At 51.2% G+C, this 27,503-nt stretch overlaps 2 protein-coding genes and 1 pseudogene across 3 annotated transcripts in view; all 3 read right to left on the bottom strand.

Annotated features, from left to right (window-relative positions):
• TUFT1 (tuftelin 1) overlaps window positions 1-345 on the bottom strand; it is a 40,456-nt gene extending 40,111 nt beyond the window's left edge. The window contains exon 1 of one of the 2 annotated variants that reach the window (XM_075562107.1): window positions 216-345. In XM_075562107.1, the coding sequence (XP_075418222.1) occupies window positions 216-275 (60 nt within the window). In that variant the 5' untranslated portion in view covers window positions 276-345. The remainder of the gene's footprint in view (window positions 1-215) is intronic. The other variant, XM_075562096.1, reaches the window with a different exon arrangement.
• A 1,493-nt stretch (window positions 346-1,838) lies between these two features.
• Window positions 1,839-26,191, bottom strand: CGN (cingulin). Its single transcript, XM_075540344.1, has 20 exons — window positions 25,330-26,191; window positions 24,563-24,663; window positions 24,354-24,423; window positions 24,166-24,261; window positions 23,296-23,423; window positions 22,543-22,675; window positions 22,025-22,237; window positions 21,475-21,623; window positions 21,213-21,345; window positions 13,332-13,550; window positions 12,833-13,039; window positions 10,034-10,291; window positions 8,802-8,972; window positions 8,172-8,333; window positions 6,283-6,372; window positions 5,769-5,852; window positions 5,561-5,679; window positions 5,154-5,262; window positions 3,883-4,046; window positions 1,839-3,283 (listed from the first exon to the last, which is right to left on the bottom strand). Exons 1-20 carry the CDS (start codon window positions 26,182-26,184, stop codon window positions 3,142-3,144), a joined length of 3,603 nt encoding a protein of 1,200 aa, XP_075396459.1. The 5' UTR covers window positions 26,185-26,191; the 3' UTR covers window positions 1,839-3,141.
• On the bottom strand, window positions 6,672-7,571 carry LOC142429247 (glutathione S-transferase Mu 5 pseudogene; annotated as a pseudogene).
• Window positions 26,192-27,503: the final 1,312 nt, after the last annotated feature.

The following is a 27,503-nucleotide window of genomic DNA, read 5'->3' as shown; positions in this document are numbered from 1 at the left end:
GGCCAGCAGCCGCAGCGGCCTCCGCAAGCGCGGGGGCGTCCGAGCCCTCGAGCCGCAACCACGTCTCCGTCCCGCGACTCCCCGGAACCGCCCCCGCCGCGGCCCCGCACCGGGCCGGGCACAGTGCCTGCAGCGAGCTCCGCGCCGGGCACCGGCCGGCGGGATTCGAAGCCGGAACTGCCCAATGAGGAGGGGGTGCGGCCGCTCGTTCTTACCGCGCTCGGGGTCTCGGGGTGCACGTCCACCAAGGTACACCAGTCCCGCGCCCCGTTCATCTCTCCGCACAGACTCACTCCGACGTGGGTCCCCGTGTAACTAGGCGGGCGCGTACAGAACCGCCCCCTAGTATAGGTGCGTCCGGGGCGTGGCCTGGCGTTAGACCACGCCCCAACGCGCCATTCACCAATGAGTGGGCTAGTACGATTGATGGGGCGGGGCAAAAATTCTTCGGGATACGCCCCATCGCCTCTCGCTTCTGTTTTGTAAGAAAGTGGGGGCTTTGGCGCTACCTGGGGTTGTTTAAGCATTTTGCCTAGCGTGTGGTTTCATCACAAAATATAAGTCTTGCTGAATCCTTTCAACCCCAAGATCGCCTTGGTCAGAGGGAATATCTCCCCTTAGGGGATGAGGTATTGGAGCCCTCAATAGCTTCCTTCCAGCCAAGCTCTTATGGAGATCAGTCTGTAGTTCTGTGGAGCTGAACAAACCTTTCCTCCTTTGTGATATTGTCAGCACCAAAAGGCCAGCTCACTCAGACTGGCCTAAGCCTGTCTGGCAGGTGCCCTTCCTTGGCAGGAAGCCCAGGCCAAAGTCAAAGCCAGCTTGGTTCTGGGTGGGGCTTGTTTTGCAGAAGCTATTACACCTAAGCTGCCCTTATATGGTTGAGAGAGGCGGGACACATTACCTTAAAAGGAATTGGTATTCTTCAGAAATTGATGAGCATCATCTTCTCTACTGCATTTGCTCCCAAGCTAGGCTGGCAGCTTGGTGGTGGCCTAGCACTCAGTTGGCCCAGTGGGTGGCAGCTCCTTTAGGCAACAGTCCACCGGGATGGACAGCAGGCAGAATACCTTACCAGGTCTGGTTGACTCTGGGATAGACCAAAACCCAAACCAAACCCACTGCCATAGAGCTAGCAGATCCTGACTCAATGCCTCCATACATGGTTTCCAAGACTTACATCTTTTCTTACTGGACTAGCCAACCTCATCTTTCTCTCAAGGAGAGACCGGCAGTTTTGAACTACTGACCTTGTGGTTAGGATAGGAGCCCAACACTTATCCCACTGTGCCACCAGAGGTCCTTCCGAGATGGATAGTACTCCTTGATCTAGCAATAAGCTCTGTGAACTGATTCCCTCTTCAAATATTGCCAAGGACCAAGACGGGGGGAACTTCCCTATCTAGGTCCCATGTCCGGGAGGAATGAATGGGGATATTTATACCTAGGAGAATGCTCCGCACAGCTCTTTGACCTGAGAATAAAACCTAATACAGATGTTTGCCTCTAATCCTCAAAGGCATTTCCTGGCCCTGATATTCCCAAATCGCCAGAGGGTATCCTTCAGAGAATGGGACTGCTGGAAAACCCCCAAGTTCCCTCCACCCTCAATCTCATCTGTTCTGTTGGGGTTTCTGAGAGTCAATTTGTAAGGTGAAGAAAACTAATTTTATTTTCTAAACTGTATAGTTAAAAGGCTTCTTCATAAAACCGGAAGCACCAAAGATACCAGAGGGAAAAAAATGAGATGAGCCAAGAACTTTGGTATAGATATATAATTTTAATATATGATTTAAAATAAACTCCCAGCTGGATTGAATTGAGAAGATCTGATTTGCAGATGAATGGATGAATTTTTGAAAATCATGAAATTACAAGTCATCATTGAGCATGGCCCTCCTCCTCTCCCCAGCTTCCTACAGAGCCTGCTTAGGAAATGAGAGAAGTGAATCATCCCCACTGCCTCCACCCCACCAAGGCTTGGCTCTCCCCAAAATCCAAGAGAGAACTAAAGCCTCTATTGCCTCTTCCCGGTTCTATAGTCAAGAGTCGGCCCCAGGCAGGAAGCCCTGAATTAGGGCCAACCCCAAGATAATGAAGGCCGTTGGTTCTCTATGGAGGTGGGACACAGATTTGGCCAGGGAAGCCACAATGAAGGCCACAGGGATTAAGACCTTTGCTTTAAATCGTATATAAACAGTTGTCAGGGTTCCCAGGGGTAATCACGTTATAATCACATTCGTAGTGACAGAAGAGGGGGTGGGACAGAGACCCTGAACAGAACCAGGGACCCCACCCCCTCGATCACAGCCCAACTGAAGTCCCTCCTGGAGGGGCTGGTGGGTAGAGAAGCCGGGAGCTTTCCGGGCCAGTCAGTGGGGCAGCCAAGGGAAGACTGAGGACCCATGTTGCAGAGACTGGTCTTTGGAGAGGTATGAATGTGCAGGTACAAAAGGCAAGAAGAGCTGCCTTATCGTCTCCCCCCTGGCGTAGGCACTGAGAGGCAAGAGGGAAGGTAGAAATGGAGAAGATGGGAAGGAAGAGGAGAGTCCTTGGATCTGCAGGCCGGAGAGGAAGGGGAGGGGTATGAGGACCACTTCGCGAGCCCCATAACTGTGCAAAGAGAAGCAAATGCGAAGTGGGTAGAATCACATTAGCATGTCCATGACCCACAATGTGCCCCCCTCCCCGCCCGTCCAGAGAGGGAGGGAAATGGGTGTGAGGAATCAAGGAAGCAGAATCACATAGGGCATTTCCCTGAGCCTTTAAGGTTAAAAGCTGATGAAATACAACTTTATATATATGCACATATATACATGGCAATGTCTATCCCCTCATATCCTGCTCAGTCCTCCTCAGCCCATATGCTGAGAATCCTTCCAAGAGGGGGAACCGGGAAGGGCAGGCAATTAAGGAAGGACTTAGTTGGCCTAAAATACTCGCACCTCCAGAGGAAGGAAAAGTCCGTCCATCAGCTTAGCTCTCAGATCTTTTTTTTAAAACCATCAATCAGGCCTCTTCCTATGAGCCACCTACAGGAAGGAGCCATGCAAGGCTGGGCAAAGTGCACAAGACAGGGCACAACAGGACGGACCACATTAGCCCTCAGGCCTGGTGTCTGGGCCCCGGTGGCCCCATCAGCTAACAAGAACTGGTCTGCAAGTTGCTCTCTGTGAGCAACGATGCGATAGACGAGGGATCGTAGACACTGTCAAATTCTTCATCTGAGCTTAGTCCTTCATGTTTGAGGGTCGTCTCAGCAGCTGAGCGAGCAGCTTTGCGCCTGCGTCGAGAGAGAGGGGGAGGACGATGAATGTACAGGTGTGCTTTACACAATGGATGTATGTATGGACTGTAATAAGAGTTGTATGAGCCCCCAATAAAATGATTTTTAAAAAAGAGCTATAAGAGTCCCCAATAAAATAATTAAAAACAAACAAGAGAGAGGGGGATACTGGTGAGGGAGGGAGAGTAGAAGAAATGAGGAAGCCACCAGCCACCCCTTTCATACTAAACTCAAAAACTCACTCCCACCAAGGCCATGCTGACTCATAACGACCCTGCAGGACAGGCGAGAACTGCCTGCCCCTGTGGGTTTCCCAGACAGCGGCTCTTTATGGGGGTGGAAAGCCTCATCTTTCTCCCTCAGAGTAGCTGGTGGTTTGCAATGACTGATCTTGTGGGTTTGCAGCTCAGCCTGTAACACTACAGTAACTCCCATTCTTCTGGGGCCTAAAGCTACTCACACGATGCCCGAACTACTCAGAGAATTGGGCGGAGGCGGGGCCTATAAGATGGGGAGCTACGAAGAGGCGGGAATCCGTGACTATCCACAAAGCCCCTCCTTAAGGAGAGCCCCACTGCGCGGTGGGGCAGCCCTACCAGGAGTCCTTCTCCAGGGTTTTGATGCGGGCCTGGAGCTGCTCGTTGACCTCATGCTGCTCCTCCAGTTCCCGCTGGGCCTTCTTCCTCAGGTTGTCCAGCCGCTCAATTTCTTCCTCTGCCTCATCCACCTGCCGCTTCAAAGCCTTCACCCGCAGGCTTAGCTGGAAGGACACCAAGCCCCCACGTTAGGAAAGCATCGCCACCTGGCCTGGGGCCCTCCCTTGAAGCACTCTTGACCAAGGACTACTGTTCTCTGGAAATGTTCTAACCAAGGGCAAGCGCCCTCACCGTCCCTTCCTCAGTTTCCTCACCTGCTGACCAGGCAATACCTGCCCTCACCTCGTAGGGTGTCTTGAGGATTTCTGAGTGCAGATGCTTAGAGAACCTAGCATGCCAGAAACACTCAACGCATGTGCTGGCTACAATGAGCCTTGTCCCGGGGCGGGAGTGGGGTGGGGGGTGGGGAGTGGTGGAGGTTTACACGCAGTTAATGTGCTTGTCTGCTAACCCACAAACTGAGGTCCATCAAGAGCAGCGGTTCTCAACTTGTGGTCGTGACCCCTTTGGGAGTCAAACGACCCTTTCACAGGGGTTGCCGAAGACTATCGAAAACACATATTTCTGATGGTCTTAGGAACCGAGACACCGCTCCTCTATCCGTCTCCAGGCGGGTCGGCCCACATACAAGTACCGGTGTGAAGACTGCTACCCATGCTTCAAGACAAAATGTCATTTATTTGTCATTAGAAATAAATGTTTCACAACATAAAATTACATATTGTTTTTGTGATTCATCACGATGCTGTCATTATGTTCAATGTGCATCAACGAAAATGCATCCTGCATATCAGATACTTACGTGACAGTTGGTAACAGTAGCAAAATGACAGTCACGAAGTAGCAATGAAAATAACAGTATGGTTGGGGGTCCCCACCACGAGGCACTGCATGAAAGGGCCGCGGCATCAGGAAGGTGGAGAACCACTGCTCCAGAGGCCGTGGAAAGAAAGCCTGGAGCTCTACTTCCAAACCCTATGGAACACGGCTCGACTGACACACACGGGCCTTCAGAGGTTGGAATCCATGCAACAGTTTTCCAGAAAGCCCAACTTCCTAGCTGCTTCTTATCTCATCTCCCGGTGCTTATTATTTATTTATTTTAAAAGTATCAGCGTGCAGAAGACAGAAGATGAGGGGTGTCCTTGCCTTCAAGTGAACACACAGTGCGTGCTTGCCACATGGTTGACGACCTGGGTGGACGTCCCTACCTGGTCTTTCTGGTCGTTGACATGCTGTCGCTCATCATCAATCTGGATGGACAGCTCTTTAACTCTCCGTTCCAGCTTCCGGTTGCTGGACTGCAGAACTGTCTTCTCCCTACGGCAACGGGGTAGTGGGATGTTCATGGCCGATGCCATTTCTAAACGAACCCATACCTGGGTCCCCGACTGCATCCAGGGGTTCCCCTCAGTCCCGAACCCCACCACTAAACGGGGAAGAGCCCAGGGCAGAACACGGAACTGGGGAGATGGAGATCATTCCTACCACTCCCTCTGCTGTCAATCAAGGAAAAAGAGATCCCCAGTTGGCCCTGTCTGAGGGAGAGGGTGGGGAAAGCCCACAGGAAAAGAACACAAAGAGGGGGGTGAGGGGTGGAAGGACAAGCTCGCGTCACCTCTCTTCAGCCTGCAGTCGCTCGTGCAATTCCTTATTCTGGGATTCAAGCTGGGAAAGGCTGGCACTGGGTTTCTGGAAACCTTCTGAGCTGGCCAACCGGCCCTTTAAGTCCTTGTTCTGAGAGACAGGAAGGCCCCATGGTTGGCACTCCACTGCCAGTCTACCCAGCTCCATGGGACTGGGACTCCCCTCTTCTGCCCCCTCACCTGTCGCTCCAAGGAGATTTTATCACACTCCAGATCCTGCCGAGCAGACCTCTCATGCAAAAGCTCTGTCCTCAGCTGGTCCACCTGGTCGGGGCAGGTACAAAGAGCCAGACTTGGGGAGGCCGCAGACGAACCGCAGCTGGAGCAAGGGCAGCAGGGTAACTGTGGGAGGGTCTCTGAACCCCAAACCCAATATTGTCCAAGCAATTAAGGAACCACAGCCAATTTCAGGGGGAGGAGCCCAAAGAACAGCATGTGCCTCTTGGTCTCACCAGCAACCACGTCCCTTCTGAGCCACAGGAGGCCCGAGAGTAGGCTGGGCCACCAGGACACCTGCTTCCTCTCATTTCCACCCAAGAAAGCCCACCGGCCCTTCCCAAAGCACACAGCACCCTGAGGTAGAGCCACCCATGTGTGGATTCTATAGCCAGGGCTCTCTGGACTATAAAAGCTGGGAGGGCAGGTTCTACAGCCAGAAACAGATCCAGACGGGCTCAAGTAAGGAGGCGGTTACCTGGTCCCGCCCTCTATTGACCCGGTCCGTCAGTAGCTCCACCGTGTTCTTCTCTTCATCTAACTCTGCTTCTAGCCGGGAGACTTTTTCCTGCAGCAAAAGGGAAAACAGGTTAACACGACCCCAAATGCCAGACCCTGAGACACTCAGACCCTGGCCTCCACAGATGTGCTCTCATCTCCAACCGAAAAATCCCGACTCCCTGCCATTGAATTGATACTGACTCAGAGTGAGACTACAGGACAGGGCAGAGCTACCCCTGTGAGTTTTCCAGGCGGTAACACTCATCTCCACAACCTCTTAATCCCAGTCCCTGCCAAGAGCCAGCATGGAGCTAGTGCTCTCTGCTGGCCAGGTATGGCATTAAAGGGGAGTGAGGCGTGTTCTCATTAGTGCTCTTTGCCTGGAAGACAAACCCCAGAAGCCATTCCTTATTGGGGGTAGTTTAGTGGTTACTGGGCTGCTAACTGCAAGGTCAACAGTTTGAAACCAGCAACCGCTTCATGGGAGAAGGATGAGGCTTTCTATTCCCATAAAGACTCGCAGTCTCAGAAACCGACAGGGGCAGTTCTGCCTGTGCGATAGAGTCTCTATGAGTCGGCATTGCCTCAATGGCAGTGAGTTTGTTTCCCAAGGCACCCAAAGGCCTTGCAAAGCAAGTAGCACAAGCTCGGCCTCCTGCTTGGCCCCTCTGGCTGCCCCCTGGGTCACCGTGTTGCTGGTGGGCACCTTGAAGATCAGACTGCATGGACGCAGCCATTCCCTCCAAAGCCTCCAAAGGGCACATGAAAGCCTTCAGATTGGGGAACTCACCCAGGCACTAGGGCTCACACATGCAGTTCTGGGCTAAGGCGTCACAGGTGAGGAAGTCCACAGAGGTGAGCTTTTGCCATGCAAACCAGGAGGATTTCCCCGGGAGCCAACTGTTCCAAGCTCCGAGGCTCCCCCTTGTCATGGTCAGGGTCGTAGCACATCCGGAGAGGCTGCACGCGGAAATCCATGATTTGGTTCTCCATGGCTGTCCGCCTGAATCTTCTCTTCTTGCCTCACCACACACAGCGTCCTTGCGAGCGATGTAGCGCAAGATGGCACTGCCCTGATGATCTTGGCCTTCCCATCCACAGGTAGGGCAAATTAGGAAAGTCCAGGTCTAGCTTGATTGAATTTCAGATCCAGTTATTGGCTTCGATCACAGGCAAGGGCTTCTCCTCAGAAGCTGTCTTGGTGAACTCCAGGAGCATGCGGATGGCATGCTCCAGCCCGCAGCTAGCCCGGTAACCCAGGAGCATGCGCAGCTAGCCCGGTAACCCAGGAGCAGGTGGAGCGAGGATCTCATAGCGCTATGGTGCCTCGGGAGGCCCTGCCACTCTTTACAGGAGCAGAAAAATCTCGGTTTTCTCCCTTGGAGCGGCTGGTGGCTTCTCACTACTGACCCGTGGTTAGCAGCCCCACCACCCATAACCACTACGCCGCCAGGGCTCCTCGTCAAGTCAACGCTGTTGCCAACATTACAGCCATTGAGACCCATCAGCTGTGGGCCGTCAGTGGCCAGTTCCTAGCAGAGCAAGAGGAGCGCTGGTGACGCTGTGGTGAAAGTGCTCAAATGTGAACCAGAGGGCCACAGCTTACCCCCGAGAGCTTCTCCAAGGCAGAAAGATGTAGCATGTGTTTCACTTGAAGGTCGACAACCTGGGAAACCCTCTGGGGCAAGTCTCGCCTGTCCTATAGAGTCGAAGGAGCTGGGAGCCGCTTGCTGGCAGTGAGTTTTCAGGTTTTAGTACAGGAGTGTCTGCATTCTTTTCCCCATGGTGGGTCCCACCTGTGCCAGAACCAGTCATTCCCCCCCATCTCCCCCCACACCCCCTCTGCTCAGCCCGATATGTCCTCACCTCGAGGCCCTTCAGTTGCCGGGTCCTGTCGTCCTGGGAGCGCTTTTTGTTCTCTGCCTCCTGCTCCAGCCCCTGCAGTCGCTGGGCCAGCAGCTCCTTGTCCAGCTGGGCCGTGTCCCGCTCGGTCTGGGACGCCTGCAAGGCCTGCCGCAGCCGCTGGGCCTGAGCAAAGGGGCAAAGAGCGGCAGTGCCTGGAGTGAGAAGCCAGAGGCTGGGCGTTTGGGGGGGGCGCGTCTGCCCCGGGGAGAGAAGTAGTCGTTATCACTGAGACCCATTGAACTGCCAAACGGTAGAAAGACCAAAAAGCAGCTCAACCTAACGTTTTAAAAATGTCTACACAAGTTGGAATCACCTGGGGAGCTATTAAAACTTGAGCTGATCCTGAGCCCCACGCCCAGAGATTATGATCATTATGAATGGTGGTACTGAGTGCAGTTGGCAATGTCTGTAGCCAAGCGGGCTACCACGCCACCCCACCTCCAACTTTAGTATGTCACCGCAAGCAGTTACCCTTAAACCGGGCCCCAGGACACAGATTTGACCAAAAGGCAACCAATGACGTCTTCAAACCAAGGACATGGGGATGCTTCCCACCCTCCTGCCACCGAAGGGTGACTCTTTAGCTCCTACCTCCTCCTGCAGCCGGCTCAGTCCCCCAGTGGTCTTCTCAACCTCGCTGGCCCAATCCTTGGCCTGGCGCTGGGCGTCTGCCACCTCGCGCCGGGCCTTTTCCTTGTAATCTTCCAGCTGGGCCTGGAGCTGCTGCAGGGCTTGCTTAGAGTCCCCCCCGATCTGCTCCAGCTGAAAGCAGAGCAACACGCTCTCAGCACCGACGCTGCCACCGTCTCGACTCACATATTCAAGAGTTGCCCTGAGTCCCGAGCCTGCTCCTTCCTGAACCAGGCTGCCTGGGGTCAAGTCCCAGTTCTGCCACCAACCAGCTGTGTGAGAAGAGGCCAGTGACTTATCCTTTGGGGGCCTCAGCTCTCCATCTGTAAAGCAGCCACTAACAATGACGCCTACCTCACAGGTGGTGGTGAGAATTGCGTGCGTTCACGGGATTGGGCACACGGTGCCTTAGTTCATCAAAGTACGGAAAGGACTTCGCCCAGTGCCTGACACAAAGCAAGCCTGAAAGAACCCCAATTCCAGCGAACCTAGGACATCAGCTGTCGTAAGAGACACCCCGAGAAAGACCCTCCTGCCCACTGCACGACGGCAAGCCACCACCCCATTTCAGATGCGCCTTCTTGAGTGGATGAAATAAAGCCCCGCTCTTACTTTATCGAGTAAGAGATCGGGGGAGAAAAAAGGGGCAGGAGACTTGGAGGAGACCCTCATCCCCCCCCAACCACTTATTTCCCTTTTTGCTTTCTCCTTCCTCTCCACCAAGAAAACATGCTACCGATGAAGAGGCCTGTGTGTAGGGCTTGGAGCAGCGGTTCTCAGCCTTCCTCAGCCGCCACCCTTTCATGCGGTTCCTCATGTGCTGGGGACCCCCAACCAGAACACTGTTTTCGTCGCGACTGCAAAACTGTCATTTTGCTACTGTTAGGAATCGGGCAAGCTCTGTGAAAGGGTCGCTCGGCCCCCTCCCCCCCAAAGGGGTCAAGACCACCGTTGAGAACCACTGGCTTATAGGCTTTAAAGTGGCAAATATCCCTGCCTGGGGGATTCTCCCAGGAGCAAGTGGATAAAGGGCATGGGGGAGGTCAAAGAGGAGGAGCAACAGGGCAAGGAGGCCGTCCTGAGAACGTGTGGTCACAGCCACCTCAGCAATGAGTTGGTTCACTTCGGAGTTCCTTCGCCCAGGCGCCTCGGCCAGGCTTCTGTCTGCACCGAGTCTCTCCCTAGGGGCCCACCTCTTTGTTCAGTCTGTCCACAGTCCTGTCCAGCAGACGTTTCTGCTCCTCCAGCTCGGCCTTGCCCTGCCGGAGGGCCTCGCGCTGCTTCCCCTCTTCCTCCAGAGCCCGGTTCAGTGCCTGCCGCTCCTGCCCCAGGCGGGCCAGCCCCCGCTGGGCCTCGTCCAGCCGGGCCTCCAGAGCCCGCTTGGCTGCTGCCAGGCTCCCTTCCTCCTCCTGCACCGTGTTCAGGGCCTCCTCCAGCCGCTGCTTCTCTGCCTGAGAGGGAGGACGTGGGGGGACAGGGTCAGGCTGGAAAGAGCGAACGCTTGGGCTCAAGGATCCGAAGGCAGGGAGGAGGGGCGTCTTCCGTGGGTGACGTTCAGATGGGGTTAAGCTGCAGCGAGATGCAGTTAGATGCTGGGTGTCCTGTTCCCCACCGCAGCACTGTTCCCGACAGCAAGAAGATGCAAGCCACCTCAACGCCCCGCCGTGGAAGACCAGACCTGGACAGAGGAACTCTGGTACACACACACACACACACACACACACACACACACACACACACACACACACACACACGGATGTTAACGGAGAGTGATGAAACCACAGAGCACCTCGTGCCACGGATGGATTTAGAGAACACTGCGTTGAGTGAAGGTTGTCGATCACAAAAGGACAAATATTTTTTAGACCATGTTATGAAAGGTTAAAAAAAAATCGGGGAACCGATTACAAGGATCTACATATAACCTCCTCCCTAGGGGACGGACAACAGAAAAGTGGGTGAAGGGAGATGTTGAACAGGGCGACATAGGACAACATAATAATTTATAAATTATCAAGGGTTCATGAGAAAGGGGGAAGCGGGGAGGGAGGGGAAAAATGAGCTGATGCCAGGGCCTTAAAGTGGAGAGCAAATGTTTTGAGAATGATGAGGGCAATGAATGTACAAATGTGCTTTACACAATTGATGTACATATGGATTGTGAAAAGAGTTGTCGGAGCCCCTAATAAAACGATTTTATATATATATATATATATATATATATATATATATATATATATATATATATATATATATATAATATAAATCACACCCACAAACCTTAACAACAATATATGTGACATTTTTCCAATGCTGTTATAGTAATTATCTCATTTTTCCTGATAGCAATATTTTTACTCAATTTTACACCATAATGTAAATAAAGAGAATCATACGTCTTAAAAAATCAAGATAAAGGTTTGTCTGACCAAGAGACACAGACTTTGATGGTTACAAGAGGCGGAAGGAGAAAGGAAGGAAAGAGAACAAAAAGCTGCAGGGTCCAAGCCAAACTCACTGCCGCCAGGTCCATGCTGACGCACAGCCACCCTCTAGGACCGGGGAAAACGGCCCGTGGGTCTCTGAGTCGGTCACTCTCTACGGGAGTAGAAAGCCTCATCTCCTCCCATGGAGCTGGTGGCGGGTTTGAACTGCTGACCTTGCTACGTGTAACCCACTATGCCACCAGGGTAGCCAGGTGCTACCTGGGACGAAGGAGAAGATAATGTCCTACATGAAGAGCACAAAAGTGGGGGTGGGGAGCAGGGGGGGCTACTGGGAGGTTTGATGAGTTGCTTAAATTGCTAAATACAAAGATCAAGATCTGGAATAGAAACCCTGTGCTCCAGCTACTGCACAGTAAAAACTGACAAAGCCAGATGCTAACTGGAAGGTTGGCAACTCAGGTCTAGCTAGAGCAGAGGTTCCCAAAGTTATTTGGCCGTGTCTTTTTCAGGAAAAAAAAAAAATCACTCAGTACCCCAGGTGCTTAAAAACTTGTATCCTATAATCCATGATCCAGGATAAAGTGTAGTGTCTACTCTTACAACCCTGCTGAATCATTCCAGTCCCCGCCCCCAGTATCGCCCATTGGGGAAACACTGAACTAGTCACCTTGGAAGAGAAAGGCCTGGTGATCTACCACCTTCCCCCCCCCACACCAAAAGCAGCTGTGGTAGTTACACAATCTGTTGTCAATATGTTAGTATTAAGAGTGAAGGGGTGGAGTTTAGCCTGTCAGTCAGGTTGCAGCTGGATGACCTCATCTGGAGGTGCTAAGGAGATAAATAGCTCACTGGAGGCGGGACACTCACTCACTCCCCACGAGACTTTGCTGATGACGAGCTTGATGGAGCTCCGCTGAAGCAGCCAGGGCTCTGGAGCCGGAAGAGCCACATGGAGACCCGTCAGCGCTGAGATGCTTCTACCACCACTGGATCCAGAAGACTTTGCACTCACTGGGTTGTGATCTTCCTGCTCTTAGTGTCATTGCATGTGTTTTGTGAGTGTGAAGAGGCATTTATAGATTGGTATCAAACATATGGGATGTATGGACTTAATCTGTACTGGGCTGGGATGTTTTCTCAATATCCAATTGTTCTTTTATATAAAGTTCTTTCTTATGCACATATGAGTGTCTACGAATCTGTTTCTCAAGTCTACCCAGACTAACACAGCAGCTTTTGGGGTGATCTCACATCAGACTGGACTTACTGGTAACTGGGTAACTGGGCAGGTGGAGGGAAGGGAGAGAGCGATCTGAGGGCAGAGCAAACGGGCCAGTTTAAAAACAACGTAGAGACAGAGTGCAAGGCAAGGGCAGAAGACAGAGGCAGAGAAGCCAGTGCAGAGGCGGACCATCCTCCCCACAGTCCACTGCGGGTACAAGGCCACGGTCAAAGTCAGGATAAGCAGTCCGTAAGGATAATATAACATGGGTGCCCATGGACCGAACCAGAAGAGAAGGCAGCAAGGCCCGCAGCTGCACTGACCTCCAGCCGCTGCACCTTGTCCCGAAGTCGTGCCTCCACCCCTTCCCTGCCCTCAGCGAAGCCTCGCGCCTCCTTCAGCTGCTGCTCCAGACCCAGGATCCGGCGCCGGAACTCGTCGTTTTCCTCCTGGGTCTCCCGAAGCGTTGCTTCCACTGTTGTCCGGCGCTGCCCCAGCACTGACACCTCCGCTTCCGCTGCCACCTTAGCCTGCGGACGGGTCGGAGAGCGGAGGCTCAGACCGCTGGGCCCACGGGGCAGGGCGTGCTCCTCCAGGGAAAGGGAGGGTGGTGGTGCCAGCCGGAGGCCACCCTGAGAACCCGCCCCTGGAGGACAGAAGGGCACACAGCTGCCTCCTGCATGCCAACTCCTGGCTAGTCTGCACCACACACTTGGCATCGAGGGCCTGGTTGGTACATACCCACGAGAGGCCATTTCCATGCCCTCTGGCTCATCAGCCCTCCAGACCCCTCAGCCTCCACCTCGTGTGCCCTGTGCCCACTCCCCTTGCCTTGGAAGCCTCTTCACAGTCCTGCCTCAGTTGCTGGAGGGTCTTCTGCAGCTGCAGGTTCTGCTGTTCCAGCTCCCGGCCACGGTCTGCCTGCCCGCTCAGGACCCCCAGCTGCTGTTCCAGCTCTCGCTCGCGGTGCCGCCCGGCCAGCTCCTGGCTCTGCCGCTCTGCCCGCAGCTCCTGGAGCTCCTCCTGGGTCTGGCGCAGCTCCTAGGACGGAGGGGGAATGGTGGCAGGGCACTGAGAGCCGGACTGGGTACAAGCATCCCTCATGCGCCACGTCTGGTCCTAGAATATCACTGAGGAGTCTCTCAGGCCTTTGCTGCTTAACAGAGAGATTTTAGTATTAACAAGCACTGGCTAGATTTTTGCTAAATCAAACTGCCCTGTAAAAAAAAAAGCTACCATACTTTATGTCATTTTATATTCTATAAAAGCCTAACTAATCAGTGCTCTCACATCCAGAGAAGGGTTGACCGCAGAAGGACATGGGGAGGAATTTTTGCAGGGCGGTTGGAACTCCTCTGTAACTTGATGTGAGCAATGGATATGCAGCCCTAAAGCTGCCCAGATGTTGGCCGCTAACCACCAGGTCAGTGGTTCAAACCCACCCACTGCTCCGTAAGGTTGTCTGCTCCTGCCAAGATTCACAGTCTCAAAAGCTCTAGAAAGGGTTACTCTGAACCAGAATGGATTGACACAGTGCTGCTAGAATGGGCTCCAGCACAGGAACAGTGGTGAGGAGGGGGCAGGCCCGGGCAGTGTTCTGTTCTGTGTGCCCAAGGTCTGCTATGGGTCAGAACTGCCTCGATGACACTGAACAACATGAATCAGAATTGGCTTGGGGTCATGGTATGGTTTGGTTTCGGGGGTGGGGAGGGATTGTATTTGTCAATGACCTAGAACTGTGTAAAATTCACCAAGAGTGAGTTTTATCGTATGTTAAAAGATTTTAAAGTTTACCTTGGGATCAAGAAATTGGAGCCCTGGGGTGCTTGCCAACAGCTCAGCAAGGCCACAGTCCCCGCTGTATTCAAACCAGCTGTGTGGATACCAAGCACCAGCACTGTGACACACCACAGGGATAAGGAGGGGGCATACACAGCCCCTGCCTTTCCAGATCAGGTAATCCAGTAGGGCCCAGAATTTAGTAGGCAGAAATGGTGAAGAATGAATAAGGGAGTTCATCAAAGGCAAAGTGAACAAGAGACTAATCACAGAGTTCAAAGGGAGAACTCTTGCTTGGAAAGATGTCAAGGTCAAGAGGACACTACTAAGCCTGGACAGATGGATAAATAAATTTGGGAAGAGGGGAGGAAGAAGGTGGCATTCCATCAGTGCAGGTAGGAGCTACATAAGTGAAAAGGGAGAGGTGGAGGCTTGCATGGGGCATGCGTTGTATATGAATGGGAACTAGTGGAAGGCACAGCTTGTCCCTAATTAAGATTCCCTTGGATCATTAAATACGAAAATCACATAGCTTCTAGCCATGGTTTTCATGCTAGCTAGACATCCAAATGGTTCAACACTTCTGAGACTTGATTCAAAGGTCATGAGGGCTCAATAGATTCTGATCAAAAGAGGGGAAAATATGGAACAGAATTTCAAAATTCTTATAGAAGGCAGATGTACTGAGCCCATTGGAAATGGGTAGATCCCCCAGATCTATGGCCCAGAGTTAATCTTCTTTAAACCTGAGCCACGCTTATCCCATGAAGTCATCTTTAACTACACAGTTGAGCTCAATTAGTAACACATGCTGGCCGTGAGCTGCACACGCTTTTGAAGATTATCTTAGATCCCATGGACACCAGCAGTTCAGGAACACAAGGAGCAGCTGAGAGGACAGAGGCCACGGTCATGGTCACTAGTGGTGAAACACCAGAAGTAGAGATAGCAAGGACGGTGACACAATGGGAAGAATGTAACCAATGTTGTGACAACGATGTATGTTTTCCTATGTATTTTCAACAAAAACAATATATATATTGTTTTAGAAATATATATACACACATGGGAGCAGATGAAGGGGAAGTAGGAGAGAGTGGAGCACATCCTGGCCCACCAGGCCCTGAGGACGATGACCCCAATTAGAGCAGCCAGTCCACGGAGAGGACCACATGGCCAGTCCCACTATGAGACATGAAGCCCCTCACTGACCCATGGCCCTGCGGGGGACAGCACCGGAGACACAGCATGGGAATTGCGCCCGACCTGATCCCGCCACACCGAGGCAAAGCACTGGGGGAGTGCCGCGGAACAGCAAGGGAACGGAGCAGTGAGGTCCCCAGGGAATGCTGAAGGTGGACTTTGGGGCCAGGGCGTGGTACCCCAACAGACTGGAAAGGAAAACACTCCTAAAGGTCAACAAACAATCCTTGAACTAAAAAAGAAATATATATACATAATACATATATATATGATTCCAAAACTTGGGAAAAATCCATTACCTTTTAATTCTATTTTTCCACAAAATTTTAAAAGTATCCTACTAGACCAGTGAAATAGAAATAAGGTCCAGAAATAAACCCAGAGTTTATTTGCAATAACGGTGCCAAGCCCATGAAGTGGGGTCTAAGTTCTCTAGCAGATGGTGACAAAAGATGAATTTGGATGCCTACCTCACCCTAAAAACAAAAACCAATTCAAATGGGATCAAAGATGTTAAACAGTACATTATTTATGTTTAAAAAGAAAACCTCGTTCCTTTGTGAACTTGGATTAGACAAGAGTTTCTTAGGTATGAAATACAAAGCACAAACAACCAAAGGGAAAAATGTGTAAATTGGACTTCATCAAAGTTTTAAACTTCTGTGCATCAAAGACACACTTGATTGTAAACAATCAGTTTACAGAAGGCCAGTGGCAGCCCAAAATCCACGCAGTGTCTCCTCCACATAAACCAATCCTCTGACCATAGTGGAGGGTGTGAGCAGCCTGGTTATCAGACGAGAGGATAACAGTACATATAGTAGGTTAAAATGTAACATCTTATTTGAGCCCCTATTTGAATCAATTAAAAGCTGTATCAAGATAAACAAGCGGCCATCTAGCTGAGAAGCAACAAAGCCACATGGAAGAAGCACACCGGCCTGTGTGATCACAAGATGTCGAAGGGATCAGGAATCAGGCATAAAACAACAAAAAATCATATTATTGTGAATGAGGGGGAGTGCGGAGTAGAGACCAAAAGCCCACCTGTAGGCAACTGGACATCCCCTTACAGAAGGGTCGTGGGGAGGAGACGAGGCAATCAGGGTGCAGTATAGCACCAATGAAACGTACAACTTTCCTCTAGTTCTTTAATGCTTCCTTCCCTCCACTATCAGGATCCCAATTTTCTACCTTACAAATCCAGCTAGACCAGAGCATGTACACTGGTACAAATCAGAGCTGGAAACACAGGGAATCCAGGACAGATAAACCCCTAAGGACCAATAATGAGAGTAGCGATACCAGGGGAAGGGGAAGGTGGAGGGAGAAAGGGGGAACGGATCACAATGATCTACATATAACTCCCTCCCTGGAGGATGGACAACAGAAAAGAGTGGGAAGGGAGACACCGGTTAGTGGAAGACATGAAAAAAATAATAATTTAAAATTATCAAGGGTTTGTGAGGAAGAGAGGGTGGGGGAGGGAGGTGAAAAAAAATGAGGAGCTGATACCAAGGGCTCAAGTAGAAAGAAAATGTTTTGAAAATGATGATGACAATAAATGTGCCAATGTGCTTGACACAATGGATGGATGTATGGATTATGAAGAGTTGCATGAGCCCCCAATAAAATGATTTTAAAAAATAAATAAAAGTTGCATTTTTTTAAGTGAAGTGGAAATGCACACAGATTGAGCCTCAAGTGAATTCTCTTTGAACACAGAGCAGGGGTATGTGTGAAAAGACTGGATGTCATACAGAGTGCATGGCAAAGGGGATTATGCAAGATGCTGTCAGATTAAAATGTAATATTTGATCTCCCTTTTACCTCACTTTAAAGTTGTTCTAGTTGCGAATATTTGCTGCTTATATTTTCCTATTAATTTTTTATCTATTTTATTTTGATATTGTTGTTAGCTGTTTTGTTTCTTTGCTTGTGTTTTGTATGTCTTCCAGTACTGAAATTCAGGAGGGGTGAATCTATAGAGACAGTAACTGGATTCATGGTTTCTTTGCGGGACTGAAGGGAGGTTGGGGGGCAATGGGGAGCTAATAACAAGGAGGACAAGAAAGAAGAAACGGTTCTAAAATTGATGTGCTAAGAATTGTACAACTCTTATAATTTTACAATTGTATTTTATGATATGTGGTTTATATCCCAATAAAACTATTTAAATAAACAATTAAAAGAAGTTATGAAAGCGGGGGAGAGACACAATTGAGAAAGTAGAATGATAATCCACAAAATTAAGTGGAAAAAATATTTGCAAATCATGTATCTGATAAGGGAGCTTTATCTAGAATGCAAGCTCTGCCTCATTTAAAGAACACTTGCAGCCCAATAATTATAAAAAAACAGTTATAAAATGAGCAATGGATCAGAATAGACATTTATCTAAAGATAAAATTCCTGACTAATAATCATGAGAAGATGCCCAACATTATTAGTAATTAGCAAAAGAAAATTAAAATCATAATGAGATACTACTTCATATCCATGCAAAAACTCAAAAACGAACTATAACTCTTTACAGGAGTAGAAAGCCTTGTCTTTCTCTTACGAAGGAGCTAGTGGTTTCGAACATCTTAATCTTGAGGTCAGTAGCCTAAATGCATAACCCACTCTGCTACCAGGTACTCTGTCTGGCTCATACCCACTGAGATGAACAGATAACAAGTATTGGTGAAGATGTGGAAAACTTGGAACCCTCACATACTGCTGGTACAAAGGTAAAATAGGGCAGTGGCTGTGAAAGAATCAGGCAGTTGTTCAAAAAAATAAGGCAGCAAAGCTTTGGGACCTAATTTTCTTCAATGATGGATTGTCAAATACAACAGTGAGTACACAAACAACAGGCCAAAGCCACACAAAGGAAACAAGCCCTGTGCTGGAAAAGGGAATTGGCTGATTTCAAAATTATTGAAAACGTAAAGATGTAGCACAATAAAGGCTGGTGCTGCTCTGACATATATCAAACAAAATGAGCTTGATTCTAATTGTTTAGCTATTAGCTACTTGAAAAATGCAGAAAGAACCCAATTAGTCTAAAGAATCACATAATAATATATAGTAAGTCTTCAAGGCCAGACACTAAAAAAACTCATTACAAAAGAAAAAACGGCAACGTATAGTCCATGTTAGACTTAGTAAGTTTATATAATGTATAATTTGTTTACTGATTTTAATCTTGATAAAATACATGTAATGTATGACGCAAATAAAACACTAAACCCAAGAAAACCCACTGCCTCGTGTCGATTCTGGTTAAGACCCTATTGAGGGTTTCTGAGACTGTAAATCTTTATAAGAGAAGAAAGCCTATTCTTCTGGTGGATTTGAACTGCCTACCTTTAACCCACAGCACCACCGTGGCTCACTACTTAATGCCTTTTAGCTCTTGAGCATTCCCCAAGTTGAGAAATTAACGGCGCTTGTCCAGAGGTAGGTCCCCGTTCACTGTGTCAGCTGGTATAGTTTACAGACTTCACACGCTCCCTGGTTCTTGATAACTTCAAAACAATATAGTCAAAATGTTCGCATAGTTTCCTCATCACCACTTTCAGGAGCTTCGTTGAGAAACTAAAATTTTACATTGCATAATAACACCACCAGACCAACCACACTTTAACTTAATCTTTTCTCCATATTTTTTGTACGTTCAGAATTTCATTTCTCTGGAAAAATCATCCCGTAGTTATGTTTCTTTACTTGTTTACAAATATAATTAATTTGCTTAACGAGTACTAAGTTTCTGTCTGGGGCCACGTTTCCAAGTGGGCAATACCACCACTTGGTGGGTGCTGGAACGGTCCGGTGGGGCTGCAACAACAGATGGGCACACTGTATCCTGGATTATGGCTACAGTGCAAAAGATTTTCCTTGCCAAGGGAGCAGAGTCGCTTTTGTTTTTGATCTGAAGGGGTGGCAGGCTAAATAAGTTTGGGAACCTATGGTTTAGGGTGATGAAAAACATTTAGAAATGGATAGTGGTCATGGTCACATAATGCAGTTAGCCTATTAAGGTCACTGTTGTTAATACATGAGTAATTAAAACACATTTTTTGTTACACATAATTTACCGCAATAAAATTAGAAAATATATGTAATTATCATTGGCTTGCCTATACAATTAGTCAGTTTTATAGGGGCAGATGTAATAAACACCAAAAACCAAACTCACTGCCATTGAGTCAATGCTGACTCATAGCAACCAGGAGGGTCAGGGTAGAACTGGCCCTGTGAGGTTCTGAGGCCGTAACTCTGTATAGGAGTAGAAAGCCCCGTCTTCCTTCCATGGAGCATGCTGGTGGCTTCGAGCTGCTGACCTTGCAGATTACAGTCCAAAACATAACCACTTACACTGCCAGGACATGACAGACAAGCACTGATCAATTAACTTGCTAACCAAGCACCCATTGAACAAACCAAGGAAACATAGATCTAGAAGAATCCTCCAAATAAAACCAAATCCAATGCCGTCAAGTCTACTTTGACTCATGGTGTCCGGTGCAGGCTTCTAAGGCTGTGAACATTTAAGGGGAACAGACAGCCCCCACTTTCTCCTGAGCAGTGGCTGGTGAGTTTAAAGAGCTAACCGTGTGGTTAGGACAATAGGAGGCCAAAAATGCCCGTCTCCATAATGAATGGAAACGCTTTTCAAAGTTGTCTAAAAAAATTAGTTGTCCTATTAATCCCTATTAAATGAAAACACTAAAGGATTATGAAGAAATGATTCATACATTCACCTTCAATTTTAGGATCATTGGATATATCGTACATAAAAATCTGGCATTCATTGGAGGATAAAATGAGGATTTTCTTTAAAAAAAAATTTTTTTTAAAGAGGACAACTCTTATCCCAAACGTCAAGTGCTGCAGGCCCATCAGAGGGCCGTGCTAACCACAGGGATGCACAGACGGAACCCTGGGAGCGCCGTCCCCGAGCCCCGATTCTGTACTCTTAAACAGCCTTCAGATTACAATTTGGCTTCCCATGTAGGTCAGCTGGCCAGGCCAACACAAACTTTCCAGTTCATGTGACAATAGTTCTTGTGATTCGTTATTAAGTTAATAATCTGGCCTCCGAACTGTAAACACTGACTTCACTCGTGTAGCTCCTGAGTCCTTTCTGAGAGCGCCAATTCTTGCTATGCCGACTTAATGAAGGGTCTGAGCCTACAAAAATGACCCTGGGGTTTTCAAAATCCAACCCAATGCTGCTACCAGGAGGTCTCTTGGGAGGCTGCCAACTGTCTGCTGGCTTTGCTCCACGCTGGCCTCGGGGAGCTTTCTGCTGGAAATGTTTCTGCTCAGCCAGGAGAGAGACGAGCTCTGCTGGGGTGGACGGCGTGTGCCGGAGCTCCAGCTGAGCATGGGCAGGCAGGGTGGGGCCTGCAAACCGAGCACACCGGAGACACCACAGCGGGGTGGCGGCCCTCCTGGGTAGCAGGGGTAGATGACCCAACAAACAAGTTGTGCCTGAGCTTAATAGTTCTTAAGCGAGCAATTCCAACCGAGAGATGCTGCTAATTAGTTCATAGTGAGCAACTCCACCTGAGAGGGGCAGACTGGAAGCGTGAGCCCCGTTAAGCCTGCGTGAGCTCCACTTATTTTAAGTCCAGGTAGACGTGCCTATTGGTTAGGCCGCCTTGGTGAGAAAGTGAGGAAGGTCGGTGCCTTTCACCACAACCGACCTCCTCCCCGCCACCTTGCAAGTACCTTCCTGAGCTTCTCCACCTGGTGCGTGTCCCCAGCACCTGCCCGGGCCTGCTCCAGCTCCCTCTGCAAGGCCTCCGTCTTCTCCCCGAGCTCCTCTTCCAGCTCCTCCTTCTCCATCCGCAGCTGCAGGAGTCTGAATCCAGGAAGAGGGAACAAGTTCAAGTCACTGGTCTCGAGGCCGGCTCACTGGGTACCAACCCTCAAAGGCAGGCAGATGCGGAGAGTCAGGGAGGGGGCGTGGGGAGAACGAGGGAACCCTTACTCCTGCTTGGTGGCTCTAAGCTCCTCCTTGTTCTTCTGAAACATGCTCTGCCAGTGGCCCGTCTCCTCCGAGCTCTCCTCCAGTTCCCTCTGCAAGCCTCGAAGCAGGGATGACATCTTCTGCCTCTCAGCCTCCGAGGCTGCATGGTCCTAGGGAAGGGGCGCGAGAGGGAAAGCTCACTTTGAACCAAGATATCGGTGCGTAGAGGGGGCGCTCAGGCCCAGAAGGCACCCTGCCAGCCTGGAACCCCAGTGGTACCAGGTGCAGTACCGGCCGAAGGCCCTCCCAAGTCACACCCTGCCCCTTCATCTAAAGGAAACCTCCCAGTCTCTTCCCCACCTGGCCACAATACACCCTCATCGCACTCTGGCCTGTGCTCTGCTGTCACGGTTTCTAGCCCAGGTTCTCACTACATCTCCCATGTGTTCTATATGGTGAGTTGCCAATTACAATCATGAAAAAACCAAAATGGCAGTCTCAAGACCCCAAGGCAGGCTCCATCCCGGCCTGTGTCCATGTGGGTGGCCCAGACCCTGCTGTTGGCACATGCCTGGGTAGCATCCTGCATGCTCCGGCGAAGCTGCTCTGTGTCTCGCTGGTACTGCTGCCGGACGTTTTCCACCTCCTGGTCACGGGAGGCCACCTCTTCCTTCAGGGCCCCTTTCAGGGCTGTCAACTCCCGCTCCCGCAGCCTCAGCTGCTCCTCGACCCGCTGTTTCCCCTCCAAGACCTCTTCCAGAAGCTCCCGGGTCTCTAGCAAGTCCTGGGGAGAAGGAGGGTGGAAGCAGAAGGTGGCCACATGAGGATCGTCTATCCACCTGTTCTTTCATCCTGCAAACAAAATACTTACTGAGCACCTTCTATGTGCCAGTCAGGATGCTTAGTTACAGCAAGGAAACCCACTGCTCTGGGCTCCCAGCCCAGCCCACCGCACTCCACCACTGGGTCTGCCTAAAAGCACACTAATGGGAATCCTTAATAAGTCAGCTGCTCCCCGGACTCGGGAGAAACTGTGGGTGCGCGACATGAGGATGCTCCAGGTGTAAAGACCCCCATGCCGGCTCTTACCTTCATCAGCACCTCCTTAGCAGGCTCTGGCCCCTGGGCCTGTTTCAGCTTGTTCTTCAGCTCCATCACCTGGCTCTCCAGTCCATGTCTTAACCGCTCGCCCTGGTCCAGCAGGAGCTTCATGTTCTGGAGTCTAAGAGTTAACAATATGTAACCTTTTTTTGAATGAACACATATGTAACAATATGTGTCAGGGGGCTTTGAAAACTTTACCTATCTTTCAAGTATTCCTTCCTGTCTCCAAGAGGCCCTGCTCTGACCACCTTTTTTTTTACTGTCAACCTACTTTATTCTGCTCGGCATCCCCTCTGCAGGTTGCTTACCTGACACCTTTATTACTCGTGCTCTTTTCTAGAAACCTAGTTTCTAGAAGGAGGAGGGCTCTTGATCTGCCTGGCTCCCTGGTGGACGCCAGTGCCTGCCCCCAAGTACTCACAGTGACAGCGTCCACTGCACGAGGGAAGCCCACACTTCTCTGTGTGGCCAGCACTTACACGCCCACGTTACAGATGAAAACCACGAGCCACAAAGGCAGCCCAATGGGGCTCTAACCATTACATAACCCACCCGGCCAAGAGGGTAAAGAGATTCTGGCTTTAAGTCGTCTCTGCCTCTTCTAGCTTCTGGAGGTTTCCTCTGCTTCCCTGAGCATCTAGCTCAGGGCATCCAGCCCTAGCATCTGGCTCAGCGATGGGCATCTAGCTCCAGCAGGCCTTGCCTAGCAGCCTCCCAGGCACCGGACGGTCCACTCACTCCTTGATGCTCTGCTGGGCTTCCCCCTGCCTCCGCTCCTGCAGCTCCTGCAGTCGGCTGCACTCCTCGGCCTGCTCCTCCAGCCGCCGCTCCAGCCCCATCCGGAACGACTCGAGCTTCTGCCGCTTCTGGACAAAGAAAAGGAGAAGATCGCGGCTGGTAGGGTGGGCAAAGCCGCTCAGAGGGAGAGGCGCTGGGAAGGCCTAACGTGCATTAAATGTTTGCTGTATGTCAAGCCAGGAGCCCTGGTGGTGCTGTCGGTTAGGGGTGAGGCTGCCAACTGCAAGGCTCACTGGACTGCTCCAGCACCCACCAATTATCTCTCACTAAGCACCAATGACATGCCAGGCAATATGAATATTGTGGGGTGGAAGTGGCATGAAATATAAATATAAATAAGATACATAGGCTCTGGACTGAAATGGACCTTAGTTATTTAACTCCTCCAAAACGACATTCACTTAATTATCACAAATGACTCCAGAATGCCTGGATGACACGTTAGCCAGGGTACTGCCTAATACAAAAATCATATTCGATAAAGGGCAGCTACTACTTTTGTCATCATCAGTGATGTTATAAGTGATTAAACTCCCCCAGTGAACAGAGCGATTGGAGTCTGTGACTTCGGCATTTGACATATAAGGAGGCAGAGACGAGGAAATGGAATGGGGAGTCACTGGCCCCTCCTGTGCCACCTCTCTGAGCTTCGGTGAGCCCTCAGTCCTCGCTGGCATCGTGCCCGCCTCTTGCCTCATAGGACACAGAGGGCTGCTCCCAGCCCTCAGAGGCGCCAGTCCAGTCTACTTCCAAGTCCAGGCGGTTGCCTTGGGGACCATCATTGCCCCCCTATCTTCAACCTCTCCTCACCTTCACTTCTTCATCCAGCTTTTGCTGTAGTGCCTCCATTTTTCGGGTGAGCTCGCCCTGCCCTGCCAAGGCCTTCGAAGGATCAGGAGAGGCCATCTGCCAGAGACATGGGCAGGGAGAGGGGAGTGAGGCCAGGGCCTCCAGGCTCTGCCCCTGGCCCTGGTCCCCGCCCAGGAGAGGCCACTCACCAGCAGAGGCTGCATCTGCTCCAGCACCAAACTGACCCTCCTCCTCACAGAGGTTTCACTTTCAGGACTTCTGGAGGGCGAAAGAGCAGAGGCAATGGTTAGCCAGGAAAGAGGCGGCCGGGATGAGGCCAAGGGCAGGGAAGAAGGGGATAAAGGCAGAAGAAACACAGAAGTGATGGGTGCCTCCGCTGTGGGGTGGCCCTACTCACCCCTCCCTCAGGATGCCGTAGATGGTGGCCTTCACGTGCTCCACGCTGCCCGGTGGGGCTGCCTCCTGCTGGTCTCGGAGGAGGTCTGGGGTTGATTTGAACTGTAAAGACAGAAGCCCAAAGGACTAGGAAGATTAGGCCAGAGCTGCTTGGGGTTTAGATGGAGGAGTGGCACTTGGGCGAGAAGGCCTTTCACAACTGGCGAACCAGCCTGCAATGACGGCACAGGAGGCAACCCTCCTGAAGCCTGTGCCTCAGGCCGGGAGAGGTCCAGGCAGGGGCTTCCTCTTGCTACTGCTGCAAATGAGACGTTCCCCGGCATGCAGGCTCCACCAGCTGGGAAGCTGTGTCCCCAGGCGTGTGTCAGTTATGCTAGGCAATGCCCTGGTGTTTGTAATGAATGGTTCTGTCTCAGAGTAAAGGCAGTCTCACTTGGTTGCATTCCTGAGTGGGAGAGCCCCAACCAGCCAACAACCCTCCCATCCTCCAAGCCCAACCAGGGGCAGACTGGCCAATGTTGGCGACAGAGCCACAGTTCAAAGTTGGGGCAATGACAAATGACTCCCCACACTTGTGGACCAGGACTTCACGGCCCTGTTTCCTTTAGAATTTCACCCACCAAAGTATGGTGTGCATGTGGAAACCACCCACTGAGTGGCTGGGTGACGTAAAAGAAAAGGCCTACGTTATCTGAATTATCAGCCAGGGCTCCCGGGGCTGGCCAGTGGGGTGCAGGGGAGAAAGCTGAGGCAGGCGAGAGTTCTAACCTGCAGCAAAGCGGAGTCTGGCGCTCTCCCACGAGACTCCTCAAAGCTCTGCAGGACCCACTCCTGCGTCTGTTGGGAACGGCTCAAGCCACTGAAAGAGCTAGGGCTCTGGGCTGGCTGTCTCGAGCGGTCGTACTTTGCGCCGGGGGGCAGATGAGCGGGAGACTGCCGCTCCGGATCCTCAGGCGTATCCCGTGGGAGTCGGCTGTCCAAGCTCTGGCTCCGCTTGCGCTGCTCGTGGGGCAGCTTCCGTGGACGGCGGCCCGTCCGGCCCCGGGCCTGGCCCCCCAGGTGACTGTCAAACTTGTTGATGAGCGAGTCCACTGAAGACAGGGGAGCCGTGTCGATGGTGTTGCCCGGGGTGGTGCCCTGAGGGGCTAACTCCAGCAGGCTGGTGCTCCTGGTGCTAGGGGCCAGAGGGGCAGGGCCCGCCAGGGAGGCCTGGGACTGGGAACGGAGGAGTCTGCCTTGCCAGCCAGCCGCAGGCTCCTCATCGGAGGCACTGCCCTGCGAGGCGGCACGGACACCCTTGGCCTGAGAGTAAGGGTTTTCGGGGAGCTCCGAGTCTGAGCTCAGAGCTCCTGGGGCCCCTTGGTTGTTAGACCCCTTGATTTGGACCCCAAAAGAGTCACCACCCTTCTCCCCACTGTTGAGCACCACGAAGGGCTGCCCCGCGATGCCCTGCACACGCACGGCGACCCCATAGCTGTTGGCTCTCGCGTCCTTGGCTGGCCGTCGCCCGGCTCGGCGTAGGGTGCCCGGCTCGGCACCACCTGCTGACTCCGTGATGAAGCGAATCTGCACGCCGTGGTCGAGGGGGCCCCGGGGTTCGGCCATGGTGGCGGCCTGCTCCATGGTAAGAGGAGTCCTGGGAGAGAGAGAAAGGCATTTCAACACTTTCCATGTAGACTTGACTTCGAAATCCAGAAACCTCCACCTACCTAGCTTTTGTGGGGCTGCAAGTCTTGTCAGCTCCTTCGCTATAGAACAGAGGTTCTCAGAATTTAACCAAGCAATACACTCACCGCCCCACCCCTCACTGCCACGGGTGGTTAATTCCAACCCATCATGACCCCAGAGGAGAGTGGAACTGCCCCAATGGGTTTCCAAGACTAAATCTTTACGGAAATAGAAAGGCTCGTCTTTCTCCACCAGAGGAGCAACTGATGGTTTCAAACTGATGACCTTGAGCTCAGCAGCCTAAGTGACCCACTGTGCCACCAGCTCCAACAGAATCACTAATGAGCCAAACCCAACCCACTGCCATCAAGTTGATGCTGACTCACAATGAGCCTCTAGGACAGGGCAACACTCCCCCTGTGAGTTTACAAGACTGTACCTCTTTACGAAATAGAAAGCCCCATCGCCCTCCCAGCAAGTGGCTGATGGTTTCAGACTGCTGGCCTTTTGGGTATTGGCGTAATTCCTAACCACGACACCACCAGGGCTCCTCACAACAGAACCCCTAGGAAGGCTTTCCTCATAAACATAGGTGGCTGGACCCCAGCCCCAGAAGTCCTGATTCAGTAAGTCTGGGGTGGGGCCTGAGTATTTGCATTTCTAATAGGCCCCCAGGAAATGCTGATGCTACTGGTCCCGAAAGACTCTGGAGCAGTGGTTCTCAACTTTCCTAATGCCGCAGCCCTCTCATACAGTGCCTCATGTTGTGGTGACCCCCCCAACCATAACATTACTTTCATTGCTACTTCATCACTGTCATTTTGCTACTGTGATGAATTGGGCAACCCCTGTTAAAGGGTCATTCAACCCCCAGGTTGAGAACCACTGCCCTATAGAGTCGCCACGAGTCGGAATTGACTCAATGGCAGTGAGTTTGGTCTAGATGAATCCGTGTCTTCTGCGAGAGCATGTAAGGTACCTTGGTTTTGTCAAGAGTTTGCAATGTGTGCTTGCTATCCGCACACAGATACCACCATGTCCCTCTGCTCTGGGCCTCCCCTGAGGGCAGACTCTCACTCCTGCCTGACAAGGCACTTTCCTCCCATGTCCAGACTCATTTAAAATCAAATAGAACCCCTCCCCTCCAAGTATACCACCCCATTTCTGGGAGGCTACTCAAACAAACGGATGCCTCAAACTTGAGGGTCAGGGACAAGAATGAGAGAGTGACCGGCTTGCTATTAATCCCTTTTGAATTTGGAACCACCTGGATG

Source organism: Tenrec ecaudatus, chromosome 1 (genome assembly GCF_050624435.1).
Source record: "Tenrec ecaudatus isolate mTenEca1 chromosome 1, mTenEca1.hap1, whole genome shotgun sequence".
In the NCBI taxonomy this organism is placed as follows: domain Eukaryota; kingdom Metazoa; phylum Chordata; class Mammalia; order Afrosoricida; family Tenrecidae; genus Tenrec; species Tenrec ecaudatus.
The sequence above is the reverse complement of the archived record's forward strand: the minus strand, read 5'-3'. Positions and strand labels throughout refer to the sequence as shown.